At 37.5% G+C, this 17,626-nt stretch overlaps 2 protein-coding genes across 3 annotated transcripts; one reads left to right on the top strand and one right to left on the bottom strand.

Annotated features, from left to right (window-relative positions):
- Nucleotides 1-1,151: 1,151 nt before the first annotated feature.
- Nucleotides 1,152-13,611, bottom strand: CPSF2 (cleavage and polyadenylation specific factor 2). Of its 2 annotated transcripts, XM_069858711.1 has the most exons (15): nucleotides 13,305-13,611; nucleotides 12,676-12,862; nucleotides 11,078-11,237; nucleotides 10,881-10,986; nucleotides 10,238-10,367; nucleotides 9,792-9,907; nucleotides 9,050-9,237; nucleotides 8,342-8,632; nucleotides 7,143-7,243; nucleotides 6,606-6,806; nucleotides 5,802-5,954; nucleotides 4,992-5,217; nucleotides 2,877-3,176; nucleotides 1,929-2,063; nucleotides 1,152-1,823 (listed from the first exon to the last, which is right to left on the bottom strand). In XM_069858711.1, the coding sequence occupies exons 2-15, from the start codon at nucleotides 12,822-12,824 to the stop codon at nucleotides 1,731-1,733; spliced, it is 2,349 nt and encodes a 782-aa protein (XP_069714812.1). In that variant the 5' UTR covers nucleotides 12,825-12,862; nucleotides 13,305-13,611; the 3' UTR covers nucleotides 1,152-1,730. The 2 variants fall into 2 exon arrangements, with proteins under 2 accessions (XP_069714812.1, XP_069714811.1); XM_069858710.1 differs by lacking the exon at nucleotides 13,305-13,611 and having other exon boundaries at nucleotides 12,676-13,014.
- A 120-nt stretch (nucleotides 13,612-13,731) lies between these two features.
- NDUFB1 (NADH:ubiquinone oxidoreductase subunit B1) lies at nucleotides 13,732-17,615 on the top strand. Its single transcript, XM_069858755.1, has 3 exons — nucleotides 13,732-13,838; nucleotides 14,961-15,105; nucleotides 17,294-17,615. The coding sequence occupies exons 2-3, from the start codon at nucleotides 14,966-14,968 to the stop codon at nucleotides 17,328-17,330; spliced, it is 177 nt and encodes a 58-aa protein (XP_069714856.1). The 5' UTR covers nucleotides 13,732-13,838; nucleotides 14,961-14,965; the 3' UTR covers nucleotides 17,331-17,615.
- Nucleotides 17,616-17,626: the final 11 nt, after the last annotated feature.

Below are 17,626 nucleotides of genomic sequence, written 5' to 3'. Positions count from 1 at the left end.
ATCAAACAAGGATCCAGCATCATATAGATTGATATTGCATTGCCACAGAACAGCTTTCTCTGAAGATCTGGCTGTCAATGTAACAGAATAACATTTTTCTACACTGCTGGGGGAAGGGAAAAAAAACAACCAAAAAGCAGTGAGCCATTCAGTCATTCCTAGCCAAAATTTTCTTTGTATAACAAAATACAATCTCCTTCAGCATTAGGTTTTCAACATTTTTACATTTAAAATACATAGTTCTAGAAGGTTTGGTTTGGTTTTTTTTTAGGGGGAGGGGTCTGTGGGCTTTTTTGGTTTTTTTTTTTTTTGTGACACAGACTTCAGTTTTAAGTTATTATTTTAAACAGAATAAATAGTCTGTAGACCAGATAGAAAATTATTTGTCAAGAATAAATTTCAAAAGTAAATTATCTTTCTGTTGATAGCCCACAGGGCTATTTTTTGCCACTTTTCCAATAGGTTTTATTTAAACATACATACAGAGAACACATATTACATTGCTGTTGTATGTAAAAACAAGCAAGCGATCCTCCACTGCCAAAGCTGGTGTGGGCATGAAAAGGAAAAAAAAGGATTAAATAAACTCTCAAGAGACTATTTGTTCACATAAGTTAATTTCCAAGAAACTCAGGCGCTCAAAACTGCGTTCATTTTCACCTAGAAGTTAAGGTCCATTCCAAGCATCAGCAGCTACATTAAGTCCCACTGTCAACTAGAATGAAAATTAGTACAAAACATGCAAATAGAACGAAACATAGCACAAAAATATTGAATAGATCACATGAAGGCAGATTTCCTGAACCTGGCTCATGAAACCCTGAACATATAGCAGTGTATGGATAAAGGCTTTAGACTTTGAAACTACTAGAGTTGCAACTCAAAAGATTTTACAGCTGGCATAATTTTGCACAATCTAGAAGTTATAAATTCTGTAAGTTTGTACTAAAGTTACTCCAAAGCACACAATTGGATTTTAAGCTGTCTGACAACATTATCTAGTCTTCTTAGGAGTCCCTTTCCAAAGTAATTTTTTGATCCTGCAGATTAATGTAGAGTATGAAATGCAGTTCTGGAGCATATCAGTAAGATGGAGCAGACAGAACATGAAGATATATCTAGATTAACACTGGGGGAAAGCTTAGGTAGTCTTGCCTTAAGTGGGCTATTAAAAACGTACTTTGACTAAGTTCCATTTAGAAAAAAAAAAAAAAAAAAAACAAAGACTAAAGACTGTCCCCTAAATGAGATTTAAAAAAAAAAAAAACAAAACCCAAACGAACAATACAAAAAACCCACAAAACAAAATAAAAGAAACCACACGAAAGAAACCAAAAAGAACAAAACCACAGGAACCTGCAGTTCCCTATCTGATTTTATTTCAGAGCAGGAGAATGACTTATATTTTGCACTCTTTGGCAGCAAATATATTAAACCAAAACATGCCTTAAGAAACTGAACCTTTCCTAAGAAATGTTTACAGTCATAAACTCATCTGTTAACGTGTTATATGGGAGACAGCAATTCATAGCAGTTTGAAAGTCAACAACATGGAATGTACCAACAGATTTATGATGAACAACAGTAGCACTTATTTACACATTCAGAGTAGTTAATTGTTCTTTGTGAATTAGATTTCTCCTGTATAAGTTAGAAAACTACAAAAAGTCAAAACTGGGAGAAATATCCATTGTCAAAGTTCAAGTAAAAACACCTTTGCAGCACTTCCCTCAGACAATAGCGTATTGCTCATACAAAAGGTCTCTTATCCTATAGAAATCCTGACAGAGGCAGCCTTCCAATCCAATGCGCCCCGTTTCAGTCTGAAACAAAAGACATGTTTCTACTTAGTATCTTCACACTAACAATAGAGATAAAATTAATTTAGAATATTATTTACCGAAGAGTTTAAGACACAGAATACCTACCCTACGAACAGCCACCAGATTGTTGCACACAAGCACTCCTCCTACAAATTCAGCTTGTATACCTTCACGCAAGAGAACTTGCTTGAAGTCAGACAGCCTTGGTTCATTCATAAACACAGACTGATGTCCAAGAACCTTTAAACAACACACACAATTTTAATACTTAGGCTTAGAAGTTATCCATCAAGGAAACATCTCCTCATTGCTCTCATATTGAGGACAAATGGAAAGCTGTCACTGAAGATGCCTCTTTGCAAGGGACAACACTGCAATGAGCTGTAATGCTGGTCAGTACATACCTCTATGACAGCTGTCACAAACCTGACCAGACTCTAGAGTTGTCTCCACATTTATCTAGCTCCTAGAACAGACTACATTTACAACTGTGCAACAGAACCTTAAAAAGCAATTCTAGGATTAGAAGGCAGTGTAGTCATTCAATGAAGAGATAAAATAATACCTACTCACATGCAAATTATTTTAATTTAAGAGTAAAGATAAATTGTTAGAAAGGTTAATGTAATGAACTCTTAAGTCGCTACTATAGAAGCAGAGACACATGAATTTCAAAGATCTGTATCTCAAGTATATGAAGTACTTTCCATAGCATCAACATAACATAAAATCCAAGAATGATTAAACACCAACTAACTTCCAAGCCTGCAAGTGCTAACTGCAAATATAAAACAATTAAAATATTATCTTCACAAATAAATGGTACTGTACGTTAGGCACTGTGAGTGGATGCAAGAGATCAACCTCGCTGCAAAGCATAAAATCTGAACAAAGAACAGTAGCAAATTTAACATGAAGAAAATTAAACATAAAAATTCAGTTTCAGTTAGGCTTTCATTTGAGTAACAACACAGTATCAAGTTCTAAGCACCTGAAAGAGACAAATGAATACTGAGCTCTTAAAAAAAGTTGAAATCAGCATAATTTCTGTACCTCATGAGGTGGCAAAGGTTCCAAAGTAGGAATGATCTCGCTCTCCTCACAGATCTCCTTGTCATCATCACCAAAGAGGCTTTTCATGGCCTTCTGTTGTGCAATGACACTAGAGTCTGAAGAAGGCATATCCACTTGCATCTCCAAGTCTTCGTCTTCCCTCAGCTCTCCCTCTTCCAAAATAACTCCAGTATCCACTTTCGAAACCCTCATGTCCAAAACACCATCTATCCAAGCCAACTCAGCATCCTTGGCTTTACAGAACTGAAGGGAGCTGACAAGAGAATCTTTTAACCTGACCTGAGTTGCACAAAAATAAAAGTACTATTAGTTTGACGGAAAACACTGAGAGTGTTCTTATTTCAGGCTTTAAAAATAAGCATTTTTCCTCTTGTTGTCTCTCCACATAGGTTTAATTCGTTCTTGGAGAGGGAAAGGCGGGAATACGTATCACAATGGCACGATGTTCTACACCTTCAAAATAGAAATTATATAATCTTCGCATCACCACTCAACTTAAAAAGCAGAGATCAATACCTTTTTTGTCTTGGTTTAAAAAACAAAAAACCTATATGACTGCAAACCAGAGTTAAACTTACAGCAAAAGAAATCAATTCCTTTTAAAACATGAGAAACCATTTTTGTGGCGCAGAAGTTGGCCTTAGTAATTTTAAAGAAAGTTTCTATAGATACATTTAGATTACTGAATACAGTTCCAAATTTAAACCCCTTAAAAAAAAACCAGCCCATAATTAATATGTTACTTTAAGAAGGGATGTTGTAAAGATCAGATTTTAAGGTGAGAAAACCATCACCTTACCCTGATTCCTCCAGGACTTTAACCGATTAAAGCCCTACTCTGAAAGGCTGCTATCCACGTGAGATTGTGCATGATCCCCATAGCAGAACCAAGGCTGCAACTGTATAGAGGATACTGCAATTAACTGCACCTGCAGCACAGCCCCCTCTAAACACACTGGAATTCTAATGCCCCGCTCATATCTGTTACTTCCTAATTCAATGTCTCTAGATACTTCATACGTTCAGAAAGCTTCAAACAGAAAACCAAACTAAGTCTATGCAGAAGATTTTTTTTAATAAAGTAGAAATTAATTTTTAAATGAAATTAAATATGAAGCAATTACAATTTTATTCAGATAAATATTTAGTGACAAATCAGAGGCATGTCATTCCTCATGCAGTAGCAATTCCCATAGCTTTAAAAAAAGCCCAAACAAACCAACAAATCAAACACAGAAAATGTTGCTGTGTAAAGATTGTCAGAATTGGATAATTTTGAATAACTGGAACTTTCCACTACTACAGCATAACAGATCTTTCTCTGGATAGAAGCAGAAGCATCTCTTTCAACAATTCCGATGTTTTTAAATTAACTTTAAAAGGACAGAAGGAATAAAGGACTAACACCTAAACTGCATTGGAGAGACTTTCTTCTAAACAACTCCAAAAGCTGGATCAGGATCATACACAACTTTCACATGCTTCACACGGATTATCCAAGTTTTCTTATTTAGAGCTTAACCATCAAAGATAAATGCAACATATTAACACAGTACAACACATTATCATAACCTCACTTTCCAAGAAACATCACATGAACTTTTGGGAGGGGAGTAAAGGTGTCTTATTTTTAACATTACCTTGCTCCTAACATTACATGTTTAGGTTCTATCTACATATGAAGGACTTCTTTTTTCTCTTGGCTCTCCAAGACTCCCTTTCAGACTCCAAAAAGAATCCTGAATTACAACTAGTGTACACCAATACTTTAAACGCAGGCATTAGAAATCCATTAAGACCTGAGTAAAGCAAACCAACGTTCCCACAGACATAAGCCTTGCCTTCTGCACTAGAGAAGAACACACTGATCTCATGTTCAAGCTTTTGAACACTTATGCATAAGCAGCGTAAGGAGAATATTCACTTAGAAGACAGAAAAAAGCTGCTAATGTTGTCAATCACACAAACCCAAGGTGACAAATAAGTAGCAACATCTCTCCTCTCCCAAATAAGAGGGCCACATCAGAAAGCCTGCCAGTACAGCTCTACTACAGTTCACAATAGTTACACAATGAATAAATTCCAGTGCCTTACCTGGTAAATATGAGTTTCGCTGGTTGCATCTACAGTTTCATGCAGCTTTGGCATGTAAACTTTAATATCTTTACCACCAAAAGCTCTGCAACATTCTGCAAGGTCCTGACTGGCCTCAGGTGGTCCGTGGACAATGATCAGTTGTCTTGGTTTCATTTGGTTAATAATTTTTTTAATTGAGTCCCCATCTGAGCGTCCTTCATAGTCAATATACGTAACTCTGGCCCTAATTTAAATTAAAAAAAAATAATCCAAGAATGATGGCTTGTAGTTCAAAAGATTAAACCTTTTGTGCTCCCAAATATTTTATTTAAAAATGGAAGATATTTTGAAATTATTCTACATTAGCAAAAGCTGTCAGCATGAAAATATATTATGGATCAGTAAAATACAGAATTGTCAAATAAATATCAGCATGTAAGGGTATGTAACACTACAAATTCTCCAGATTCACTGGGTTAGTTATCCAAAGTATGAGGTAAGAATATTTGAATAAGCTTGTCTTTTAAATATATATATATGCATACATCTGAGTATCTATGCTAACATATTATTGTATCAGTTGTTCTTCCCCTTTCACTTGTCCCCATCAGACAAGGCATAAATTGCAAATTTCTTAACAGTGAGAACCATACAGCTCTGTATCATGCTCCCAGAAAGATTAGTAAAGAACAAATTCTAATAGCTTGGAAAAAAAACCCCAAAAGCAAGACCTTTTCCACCTTCCCATTTCCAAGCTAGCCTTTTACCCAATTTGCACCATATCTATGCCACCATTCTAGTAGAACTGACGAGAACAAAGCCACTCACTTAATTTCCATGGATTCTGTTGCAGAAATACACTTGGTCGGAACATCTGATAAATCCTGGTCCATAGGCTCTTCTCCATTTGTCAAACCAGATTCTAATTTGCTTTTTTCTTCTTCTGTTGCTTGAAGTTCTGGAACTAGAAAATCCTCAGGTCTAAAGAATAAAAGGCATTTTGCTTTTAATACTCTTAAAGTAATATTATGCAATGTTGTGGTTTTACAACAAACAATGCTGACTATTACTACTGAGATGTTTTATAACTGCTATTGCCAACAATTTTATTACACTTGCCTTCAACTTTCCCACATTTGAACAGAGCTTGTTTGGAAAATATCACCTTTCTATCTCAAAAAAGAATTGTGATATCTTGGGAAATACTATCAAATTGAGATTTTCTAGCAAGTACTCTTAATGCATATAGGACAAGTATTGCCAGATTTTTCTAGGAAGAACAACGTTCTTTCCCTTCATTATAAATTTATCAAAATCACGTGTAATTTAAAGAAGAAAAAAAGTCACGTTAAGAAAAAAATTCTTCTAAGATGAAAGAGGAAAATAAGCCTGGAATAGAAATGCATCCTAAGAGGTATGAACACAGGCCAAGGATCAGCACTCTGCAGCCTCAATACTGTCATAAGCTTCTCGTGAGACTTAACACAAACAGCCCTAACTATTCAGAAGTTACTGTGGTTGGAAGAGTATATAAGAGTGGTGCAAGAGAGACAAAATAATAACTTTTATTTCTATTACTTCTATTTTTGAGTTATTTCTGAACTACTACATGCTATCATTACCAGCACATACTTGATAATCTCGCCATATTCATCCCATTTAATTCTTTCTTCAGGAGCTGGAAACATTGGATAAGATTTCTTTGCCTGTTTGAAGAAGCTTCCTTTCCGGCTACCCTCACCTTTCATCATCAAATCATGTTTGGTCTTATGTACAGTTGGCTGATCAATATCCTCTTCAGCATCACTCTCATCACTGGAATCGATATCTGCCCTGAAATGACATTCCAAAAAAAACTAGCACTTTCTTTTTCCTTTACGTTTAATATAGCAAACACACTAACTTGAAAATAACAGATGACATTAACAGACAAGGACAAGGGCAGTTTATATATGTGAGAAAGAGGTCACTGTCAAACTCAGATGAAACAGGTCTATCATAACAACAGATTAGAGACAATCATTACCAATTCCCTCAGTACCCTCAAACTAGTCTATCAAAGTTGTGATTTTCATTTATCCCTGTAAATGGCTGAAACAGCAGGATGATCACACAGAAAACTCAATTCTGACCACAACAGCAGAATGCAACAACAGCCGATATACTTACTCTTTAGACTGTTCTAATTTCTTAGCTGCTTCTTTCTTAAGTTTCTCCTTTTCTAGGTATTCTTCAAGTTCTTTTCCTTCCAACTTGACACGTTTTCTCAGCTGCAGACAGAATTGAAATTAATATTATTGTGATTAGCTGACATAATTTTAATACTGCTCCTACACACCGCTGACAAGAAAATTTGTATTTAAGTACCAATGCAAGTACAGCTTGTATGTCACATACAAGATACAATTATGCAAACATGTGGCACCTTGGTATGGCAACACAATGACAACATTATCAAGTAGTAGGCTAAGAAAAAAGCATTTCTAAATGTATCAAAATCAATTAGCTTTACAAAATTTGTTAAAACATCTTCAGAAAACATTTCTCCAATAAGTGAACACAAGTAGTCCGAGATGAGCAGTGCTGTTTTAACTTTTGTATCACTAACATCAAACCAGAAAAACCTGGCAAAGTCAAAAGCAGGCAAAACAATAGTAAGTTTTGCTTCTTGTTTTCTGAAAGTCAAACTAGAGTATTCATAGAGTCACTACGAATACTGAATTTAGTAATAGTCTAATACTGTAATTCAATGCTTTCAATCTAATCTAAAACTAAAATAAAGCTGCGTCACCAGGGTTGACATTACCACTGTGATCACAGGGAGTCCCATAACAGTGTTTAACCAGAGCAAAGTAGACACAGGTATATAAATCACTGAAAACAATTTGAAAGCATGACTAAATTTATTGTCTTCTTCTAATTCCTAGCTTTCACTTATCTTTGTAAGTCTGGTGGGACATATTATACTAATTTGACATGATTCTCCCCTCCATCCAAACCCATAGTATTTTCCAGCTCAAACAATCCACCATATTTTGTGATCTGTATGTCAACTGCAAGCAGATTTTTTTCCTATTCTGACATAAACACAAAGGAAAGCATTGTCTGAAGATAAATATTTAAAAGTTATTTCATGCTCATCTCTATGGATTATTAATTTTGCCACACAACCAACTAGCATTGTGCAGCTTCTAATACAAGGCCTATTTTTGTGTAAGTGTATCCACAATTGGTTAAACATTCAGCATATTGATTTCAAATTTCCCTCTGCCATTAAAAGCATTTTCAATTAATTTCAATTTTGCTCATATCTCCTGAGATGGTCCACAATTAAAAAACCAAAACTAAGGTACACATACAACTCTTACCTCAATATCTATAACTTTTTCAGAAGGATTATCAATCAGGAATCGTGCTAATGTTCCAGGTGTAGTGCGATAAGTTAAAATGATAGAGTTTTTGGAATCCTGGCACCATTGAATGAAAAGATCTCTAGAAAATCCACACTCTAAGTCTGGCTGACTGGCAAGAACAACTTTTGGACTCGGCACTCGAGCCAGATCAGACAAACTATGACATAAGGAGAGATGACGGAACTGAAAAGGATTGTTTCTCTTGTCTTCAAAGCACCTCATCAACTTGTCACTCATCCATTCAACCTAAAATATGTATTAAGAGAAGGTTATTCATAAGAATACAAGTTCTACAATAATGTACAAACCTGATATGATGCACAGGATGCAATATGCTACATGATTACAACAAGATTTCCCCAGCAAGCATAGAAATAATGCTAAGCATAAACAACACAAATACTCTAAGTCCTCTTTAATGGTTGTAAACTATGCTAACAAGGTCTTGTGATAAAATCAGAAATGCATATCAACAAACATGCCCACAGACATGACTGGACTCTGTGTTACTTGTGAAAGATCCAAGACACAAACACACACTACAGAATGAGGACAATACCCACCATTCAGCTTTTTTTTTTACTGTTAAAAAGAAAAACAAAATGCTTTTGCATATGTGTTCCATTACCCTGCCCATAATTACATTTTAAAATCAAAACAAACCTGTGATTTGGAGAACTCCACTACATTGTAGCTGACATTATTGAGAAGTGCGAGAGAGTAAACTCCTAATCCTGCATCTTTTGTTCTCCAGATCTGATCAAGAAGCTGAGCAAGTTCCAGAACTCTGCCTGCTGTATCCACAGCTATTAATACATTTCCATCACCTCGTAATGTCTCCAAAACATTAGCTAAGAATTCAAAAGAAAACAAAAAGATTATTATACTTTGAACCAAAATGTTTGTGGCTTGGATTTTTTGTTTGTTATCTCACACTAGCAAACAATCAAAATGAAACTGAACACAAACAAATTAAACTTCAAAAGAGGTACAAAACCAAATTGCCACCAAAATGAAAGGGACCTGGAGTTTTCTTGATAACTCTGAAGATCTCACTGCACTGATACTGCTTTTCCTTTTTTTATTAAAAAAAAACCAAAACCAAAACCCAAACAGTAAAATGAAGTTTAAAAAAGAATAAGCTGAGGAAGATCATTTAAAAATCCCCTAAGAAAGGATTAGTTGATACTAAGTAAAATACACTGGTATCGAATACAGTTCATTGTTTCCAGGAAAATGTTTAACCCACAGAATCAGTACCATCAGAAAAAAAGTAACTGAAAGTTTGTTACATTTTAATAAAGGTTCTCAGTTCAGACGCTGATGAACTCCTCACAGAAAAATCAATTTAGAGTGGCTAACAAATCACATTACTGCTATGTTCAAGCCCAAACAGAATACATACTCAGTAGCTGTTCATCCCTTTGCTTCCTCCTTGGTTGTACATAAGTAGCATTAAATGAATCTGTAATAAGCAACGAAGGCCTGCTCAACATTTCCAAGGAACATCCATTCAGATGGCTGTGGGAAAAAGGAGAAAGCTCACTTTTTGTATTTCTACTTTATAAAAAAGTATACAACAGCTAGCTTCCAGATGTGAGCACGTACAGAGATCAAACTCTTCAGTAGCTGAATGTTTCCTACTTCAAATGTACAAATACATAAAACTGAATGGAACGAAGAAACCCAGAGCTAATGCTCATCTCAAATTGATTACTCTGAATCCAAGTGAAATTAGTGGTCTAGTTAGAGCTGGAAAGGTATCACCACATCCCTACTTGTTTATCACACTCTAAATTAAGCACACCTAACACAATGTCCAAAAAATATATATTGGTAAGTTGAACTTACATCTCCCTCTTGTGGTTGAAATCAACTGCATAAACAATTTCTTCCTCTCCATCCTTGACAATCTTCCAAATTGTGCCTCCTATCATGTGGCCAGCTGGCAATGGTGTGATTGACAAACCATGTCCTTTGCCTAGAAAATTTTCAATATTTTAGGAACATTACATGTATTAAAATCCATTACTCTGAATAAGAGAGCAATTTTAAACAACTGAATGCTAAAATTGTTACTGGGGGCGAAAAAGTCAAATTAAGTATGAAAAATCAGTAACATATCTGCCCTTCCCATCTAACCAGCAACTTCAAAATTTTTTGCAATTCACTTCCATTTTGCCTCCTGAACAAGGAACCAAAGTGAAGATCACTTCTTCCCTCCACCTCCCACTGGTACTCAGATGCACCGCAGAGCTGCTGTAACTATAGACTTGAACAACAGTCAATTATACAACACATAACATGAAAATAAGTGCACCGGTGAAAGGCAGACCCCTCTCTGGGCAACACAAAATGATATTATACCAGTCACACAATGAAACTCCACACCTAAATTACACAAACTGGAAGTTTTCCAGACACAAGTTACACCTAGGAAACTCTGTTACCTTTCACTAGAAGTCTTTTTCTGAAACTTTGGTTACAACTTTACCTTTCAAGTTCACAATCTGAGAAAATTTCAGCTGTTGTATCTTATCAAAGGCTGCATCTACATCATCCAATGTAAAGAGTGTGAAATCTTCAGTATTGTGTCGAGACTAAACAAAAAAAGAAGCATAGAGCATTCAAGAACCTGAGCAGTCTACCATATGAAAGCTGTTATGTGTGAAATTATTAGCTTAAATATACCTGGTAGAGATCATACATAAACATCTGTCCCATTTTATATACAGGGATAGTTGCATAAATGGCACAATTCAACCCCATTTTTCCAACTGCATACGGAAGAGCACCAAGGTGTAAAGGGTCAGGGTGAGAAAGAAGAACAGCATCAACCTGGTGTACATGTCTACAAAAAGAGGGACAACAGAAGTTGGTGAGAGGAGCTCTGCAGTGTCATACACTTCGTCTGTTTTGAGACTACACACATAGAATGAATCATAATTAAAAGGTACAGGTATTTCCAAATGCTCCAAGTAATTAAACATGCAAGTGACTTCTGAAAACACAGTTTCAGGGTCTGGAGCACATAAGTTTCACATTAAATTCTTGATTAGAAAAACCTCAATATATACTTGATTACCAGAAACTGCAGTAACGTAACAGCCAAAATTATTATCACTGCAGACATGTTACGAATGGTCTATACAACTAAAAACATAAAACACACTACAACTTTTCTTCTGGTGACAAAGACCAAGTAATAAGACCAAGGCCACAACAATCCTTAAGTGTATAAGGATCAAATCAAGATATATTTCTTTAAAACAGGAAAGGTCAAATATACAATTTAATAAATGGGGGACACAAATTTGGGGAGGATATTCCTTTTAAAAGCAGAAGATTTTTTTCTTTTGAAGTGTTACATAACATAAGAACTCAGACTTAAAACTTATAATCTATCATGACTGAAAAACTTGAGGGTGTAGAACATATACAACAAGTAAAAGTACAAATTGGGCTGAAAGGTTTTTGTTCCCTCATGTAGTAACAGGGGCACACACATTCTTCTCGATGGCTGTTATGAAAAATGGGATTTTATCTAATTGCTTCTCAGATAAGACACTCAAAAAATTTTATGTTATCCTTAGCATGTAATAATCTCCAGTTACAAGACTTCAAGCACTAGGACAGTGTCGATGTTAGAAAAGTGAATCTATACTAGTAGCATCACAAAGCTTAGTTTCTTCCAGATATCCCCATGTTTCAGTCGAACATTGTAATCAACATTTGCATCAGCAAAGCTCCTTACTCTAAACCCGTAGAAGTCTAGTATTAAAGTTTAGACAGGTTTATTTCTTTGCAGTGCTGGGACAAATAACAGAAGCTGTTTTCCTGAACTGACAGTCTATTCAACTTGAAACAAGAGGCAAGAGTAAAACCACTTTATATTCAGCCTACATACACTAAGGATTCTTTCACTTAAAACTTAATTAATCATTCTAGATTAGTTTAAAGAAAAGGTCAGTCTCCCATAAACTCTGCTCTATGTCATGTTTATAAAAAACAGAAAACATCCAAGCCAAAGCAAACACAGAACAGTTTGACAATTATAGTTACCAGATGTAACCCATCACACTCACATGAAAATACCCCAAGTTTTTCCTGGAAATGTTACAGCAGTATAATTCCCTTCATAACAAACATACTTCCACAACAAAAAAAAACCCCAAATCTGGATTTAACATCACCATACATGTATGATTGCACAGTACTTTAAAAACTTTCAGAAAAGAACAAGACTTATTAAAAAGAAACAACAAAAGGGTACGAGCTGAACTACTTACTTCCTCAGAGAATCAATAATATCCATCGAAAAGTTTTCATCCCAGCCACAGTCCAAAAGAAAACGAAACTCATCTACTTGCAACAGATAGCAAAGGGCAGATTCCTCCTGCACCCCCGACAGCGTTGTCAGCTTGATAATCGATGTCATTTTTCCCCTCCAAGTGTTTTATCTCCAAAAGCACTGATCTGAATGGGAGAAGAAAATGTTTCATTGCCCAAGCCAAAGGAAGGGCCTACACATTCAGATCGAAATTCACATGTTTCTGAGAACACAGAGCTGTGGAAACTGTCCCATAGTGCTACTGAATATCAATTACCAGGTTCATAGACTTTTCATTGAACAGTTTGAGTTGGAAGGGACCTTAAAACTCATCCAGCTCCAATCCCCCTGCCATGGTCAGGGGCACCTCCCACCAGCCCAGGCTGCCCAAGGCCCCATCCAACCTGGCCCTGAACACCTCCAGGGATGGGGCAGCCACAGCTTCCCTGGGCAACCTGTGCCAGTGTCTCACTGCTCTCAGTGTGAAGCAATTCCTCCTTATGCCTGGTCTAAATCTGCCCCTCTCCAGTTTATACCCACTGCCCCATGTTCTATCGCTACAAGCCTTTGTAAACAGTCCCTCCCCACCTCTCCTGTGGCCCCTCAGGCCCTGGAAGGTCGCTTTAGATCGCTGTGAGCCTTCTGTAACAAAGACGGGTTTTTTACGATGTCAAAAAGGGGTCACCGGGAGCAGCGCGGGCTACAGCGGCTCCCGCGGGCCCAGCCCGGCCACTCGGCCCTGAGGGCGAGGGGAGGCGGCGGAGAGGGGAGCTCTGTGCCTGCTTGGCCCCGGGGGAGAGTGGAGGCGGCGGAGGACGAGGACGAAAACGAGCCCGGCGCTGCCCGCGCGCCTCACGCCGCCCGCCCTTCAGGCCCTTCAGGCCCCCCTCGGCGCGCGCCCGGCGGCGCCGTCCGCCATCTTGCGGGAGGCGGGCAGGAAGGGAAGCGAAGGGCGAAGGCGAAAGGGTAACGGGCGGTACCACAGCGAGGCAGCCGGGGGGGGTGGGTGTGAGGTAAGGGCCCGCTCCCCCCACTCCCCGCGCGGCCGATGGGCTCTCCCGGCTCGCTCCGCCTGTTGCCCTTGGAGGGGTCGCTGCGCTGGGCCCGGCGGCGGCGGGAGAGGTAACGGGGGGGCGGTAATCTCTTCCATACCCCTAGCAAGGCAATATCTTTATTGTTTTCGGTTAACGAATCGCCACCCGGCTCCACACCTCTCCACTCTTAATCGTGTAGTTTTGAGCTGTGGTATTGAGCCCGTCGGCTGCCACGCGCTTTTAGGCCTTGGTTTTGTGCTTCTCCACTCTAATCGTGTGGGTTTGAGCTGTGGTTTTGTGCCTGTCGGCTTTAATCCTGTGTAGGTTTGAGCTCGCAGCCCTGTGTCTTCCGTGGCGTCTGTCGTAACTTCCAGCAAGGCGCTCATCTGGAAGGCTTTGGTTAAGTGAGGCTGGAAAATGCTCCCTGGGTTTTTGGAATGTCTGTTTCCTTACCTGTCGCTTTCCCACCGAATGTACAGCTTATCTTGCAGCCTTATTACAATAGGAAGGTGTCCTTCTGCAGGGCTTTGGGTGAGATGAGGGTCTGTCAATCTCTTCTCCCAAGTGACAAGCAACAGGATGAAAGGAAACGGCCTCAAGTTCTACCAGAGGTTTAGACTGGATATTAGGAAAAAAAAAATCTTTGCAGAAAGGGCTGTCAAGTCCTGGACCAGGGTGCCGAGGGACATGGTTGAGTCACCATCCCTGCAGGGATTTAAAAGGCTGTATATGTGGCACTTAGGGACATGGGTTAGCAGTGGACTTGGCAGTGTGAGGTTAAGAGTTGGACTCGATGATCTTAATTCCAACCTAAAGGGCTTTGTGATCCTGCGATTATAACTACATCTGTAATGTTCTACTGAACAGCAAACTTATGTATCATTAAAGTGACTTTAATGAGTAAGCTACTCTAGAACATTTAAATGGAACTATTTCACCAAAGATACCTTAAAAGAGATGTTCTATTTCTCTATTTTAGGATAAAATCATATTTCCTAGGGCCAAGAGTGAGTTAGGATACTTCCTAAGAAACTTGTGTATGCGTTTGAGAACAGCACGTGCCTTGTAGGGAGCGCCTGATGCCCCTCATGTTTATTATGCTGTGGTAGGACCCTAGTAAATGTGATTAAAGGTACCAAGTATGTAACATTTGCCATCTACAGATCTATCAATAGCTTTTATTTGTTATGCTTTTTTTTTTTTTTCCTAGCGATCATGGTGAATTTTGCCCAAGCTTTGCGTGATCACTGGGTTCACATCTTCGTTCCACTAGGATTTGTAATTGGATGCTATTTGGACAGAAAGAATGATGAAAAACTGTCAGCCTTCAGAAACAAGAGCTTATTATACAGAAGGTCTGCTTTATGATGCCTCTTAAATATTTATATTTTTTCAATTATTTTCCAAAGTGCTTCTCTGATCTTTTTGAGAGTGTGAAGTTGATGAAAAAATGCTGTCAAACTATGAAACGGAAGAAAGACCTAAAAATTTGAGCAAGCATTCATGAAGGGGGTCACTAATGCCCTCTGGAAATTCGGGCTGTGGGAGTCAAAAGGATGTGTAATTCTATCAATTTGACAGTTTTGTTATAATATTTGATTTAAAGTGTCTAATTGCTGCAGTGAATTGAAACTGTAGGTGCTAGTAGATTTTATCTGTTGAAGAAAGACAAATACAGATATTAGCAAACCTTAAGACACTGAATCATATCTAAATAAACTTAGTAGAAGGGTACATGACATGAGTTAAGAAATATAACTTAAACATGTTTAATATGGAAATTAATAAGAAATTCATGTTGCTAGGAGGAAGGACTCTTAAACAAATAAAACTTCACTATTTGCTTTCTTTAAACTTTGTCCTTTCCAGAGTAGTTAACTGAGCGATGAAAGTAAGCTTATGACATAATTTACACCATTACATTAACTTCTTTTTCACTGTATAGAAGTTCTTAGTGGGTAGCATGGTGGTTTTTAAAACAAAAGTAAATTTGCATCTGCTAAATGAAATGGAATCTTGAAGGACTGAATTGAAAAATACAACTTCAAACTTCACTAGAAAATGTTCTTCCAAGGAAAACCTCTAATACGGTTCTAGAGGAGGTTTACAAATTAGGCCAGGGTGTGAAAGTGTGTACCTAACAAAATAACATTGAAAGTTTAAGTTAACTGAGGGAGCAGAACTATAAAATATACTTCAATGTAAGAATAAATAACATCTCGGGGAAGCATTTTCTGTAGGTATAGATGTTCTACTACATGCCCCTGAAGATTTTACAGGTGGGAGTATGCAGTGTCTTGCATCTAATTGTTGTTTGTGAATTAAAAATGGATAATTATATTTTTTGTTCCTAATTAGTTTTTAATTAACTAATTATTGATTTGAAATAAAATAATTTGGAAAAAGAAGGTATTTCCACATTAGTAGAGATGTGAAGCTGTCATGCTTCACATGTGAAGCTTTGGCTCCCTAGAGCTTATTAATTGTTAACTGTTGTCATGAGTTTTGGTCATGAGATCTGGAAACCTTTATTTTGTTTCTTTCTAAAACTTCAATGGGAAACAGAGTACTAGAATTTTAATTTTCAGCTTTTTAGTGGATCATAGCAAACTTCTGTGTTAAATTTAAAACTATCACAGTGCTTTTTAACGAAATACTTTTCTAAATTTGTGTCATTTTAAAACAATAACCAAGTTTTGAAAAAAATAACATCTTTAAATGTTTATGTTGGCAACTGAGGTATCTTGATTGAAGGATATGGCTATTTACAGTAACCAGTTTGGGCTTGCTGGCTGACTTCTTGGAGAGGATTTAGATTAATCAGTGCATTGCCTCCTCTGTGTCAGTTCTCCTGTTTCTGTATTGGGACATAGGGAAACAACGGGCAAAAAATCATGCTGCATAGCATAGTAGCAATGTTGTTACCAGTTTGCAGGTGGATTTCTTTTTTTAATCTGCTCTCACCTAATTCAGCTCTGAGTAAGAAATGAACATAACCCACCCCACCATTCCATTAGCACTTTTCTTCCAGCAGGTGCTGGTGAAGTTGGGCAGCACAGTGCAAAAATCCCCTCTGTTTTCACATTTTGTTCTCTTCCTACTAAATAATTAATTCTTGTAGTTAAAAGATGTAGTATTTTCCTTTCAAATCCCAAACCAGCTAGTTTGTGCTTCCATTTTTAAATGAATGGAAGTTAAGAAAAGTCAGTCCATTGAAGCTTTGGGAAGAAAAGAGGAAGTTTACCAGCACTGAAAGATTTTTGACTGACTAGGGTTGCAAGGAAAGGTGAATTTCATAGAATCATAGTGTGGTTTGCGTTGGAAGGAACCTTAAAGATGACCTAGTTTCGACCCCCCTGCCATGGGCAGGGACACCTCCCACTAGATCACGCTGCCCAAGGCCCCATCCTACCTGGCCTTGAAATTTATACTTAAATCTCAAAATTGAGGTATTCTAGGATAATTAATTATATTTATTAGCAGTTATTCTACAAAAATTAGCCTTATTTTGGTCTTGTTCCTCTCTTTTTTCTTTCTGTGCAGGGAGTTGAAGCCTGGTGAAGAAGTTACCTGGAAATAGAGGCTGCTGATGGAATGGGAAATATTTTTGTTTGACGTGTGAGATGATAAATCAGTGTAACAGGGTTATGGGTTTTATCCTGTGAGAATATGCAAAGGACGCCTGCATGTCATCAGCGCCAGTTTAATTTGCAGTCTTATTTTTGGAAGATGATTGAATTACGTGACTAATACGTGTCAAAGAGTTCCATTAGTCCATACTTCTTGAGAAACTTTATTCCCCAGTGGTCATTCTCTGGAGGCAGCAGAAAGATTTATGTAATAAAGAAAAGCTATGCAAAAATAATTGGTGTTATT

This window comes from Phaenicophaeus curvirostris, chromosome 5 (assembly GCF_032191515.1).
Source record: "Phaenicophaeus curvirostris isolate KB17595 chromosome 5, BPBGC_Pcur_1.0, whole genome shotgun sequence".
Classification (NCBI taxonomy): domain Eukaryota; kingdom Metazoa; phylum Chordata; class Aves; order Cuculiformes; family Cuculidae; genus Phaenicophaeus; species Phaenicophaeus curvirostris.
Note: the sequence above shows the minus strand (reverse complement) of the source record. Positions and strands in the feature narration are given on the sequence as shown.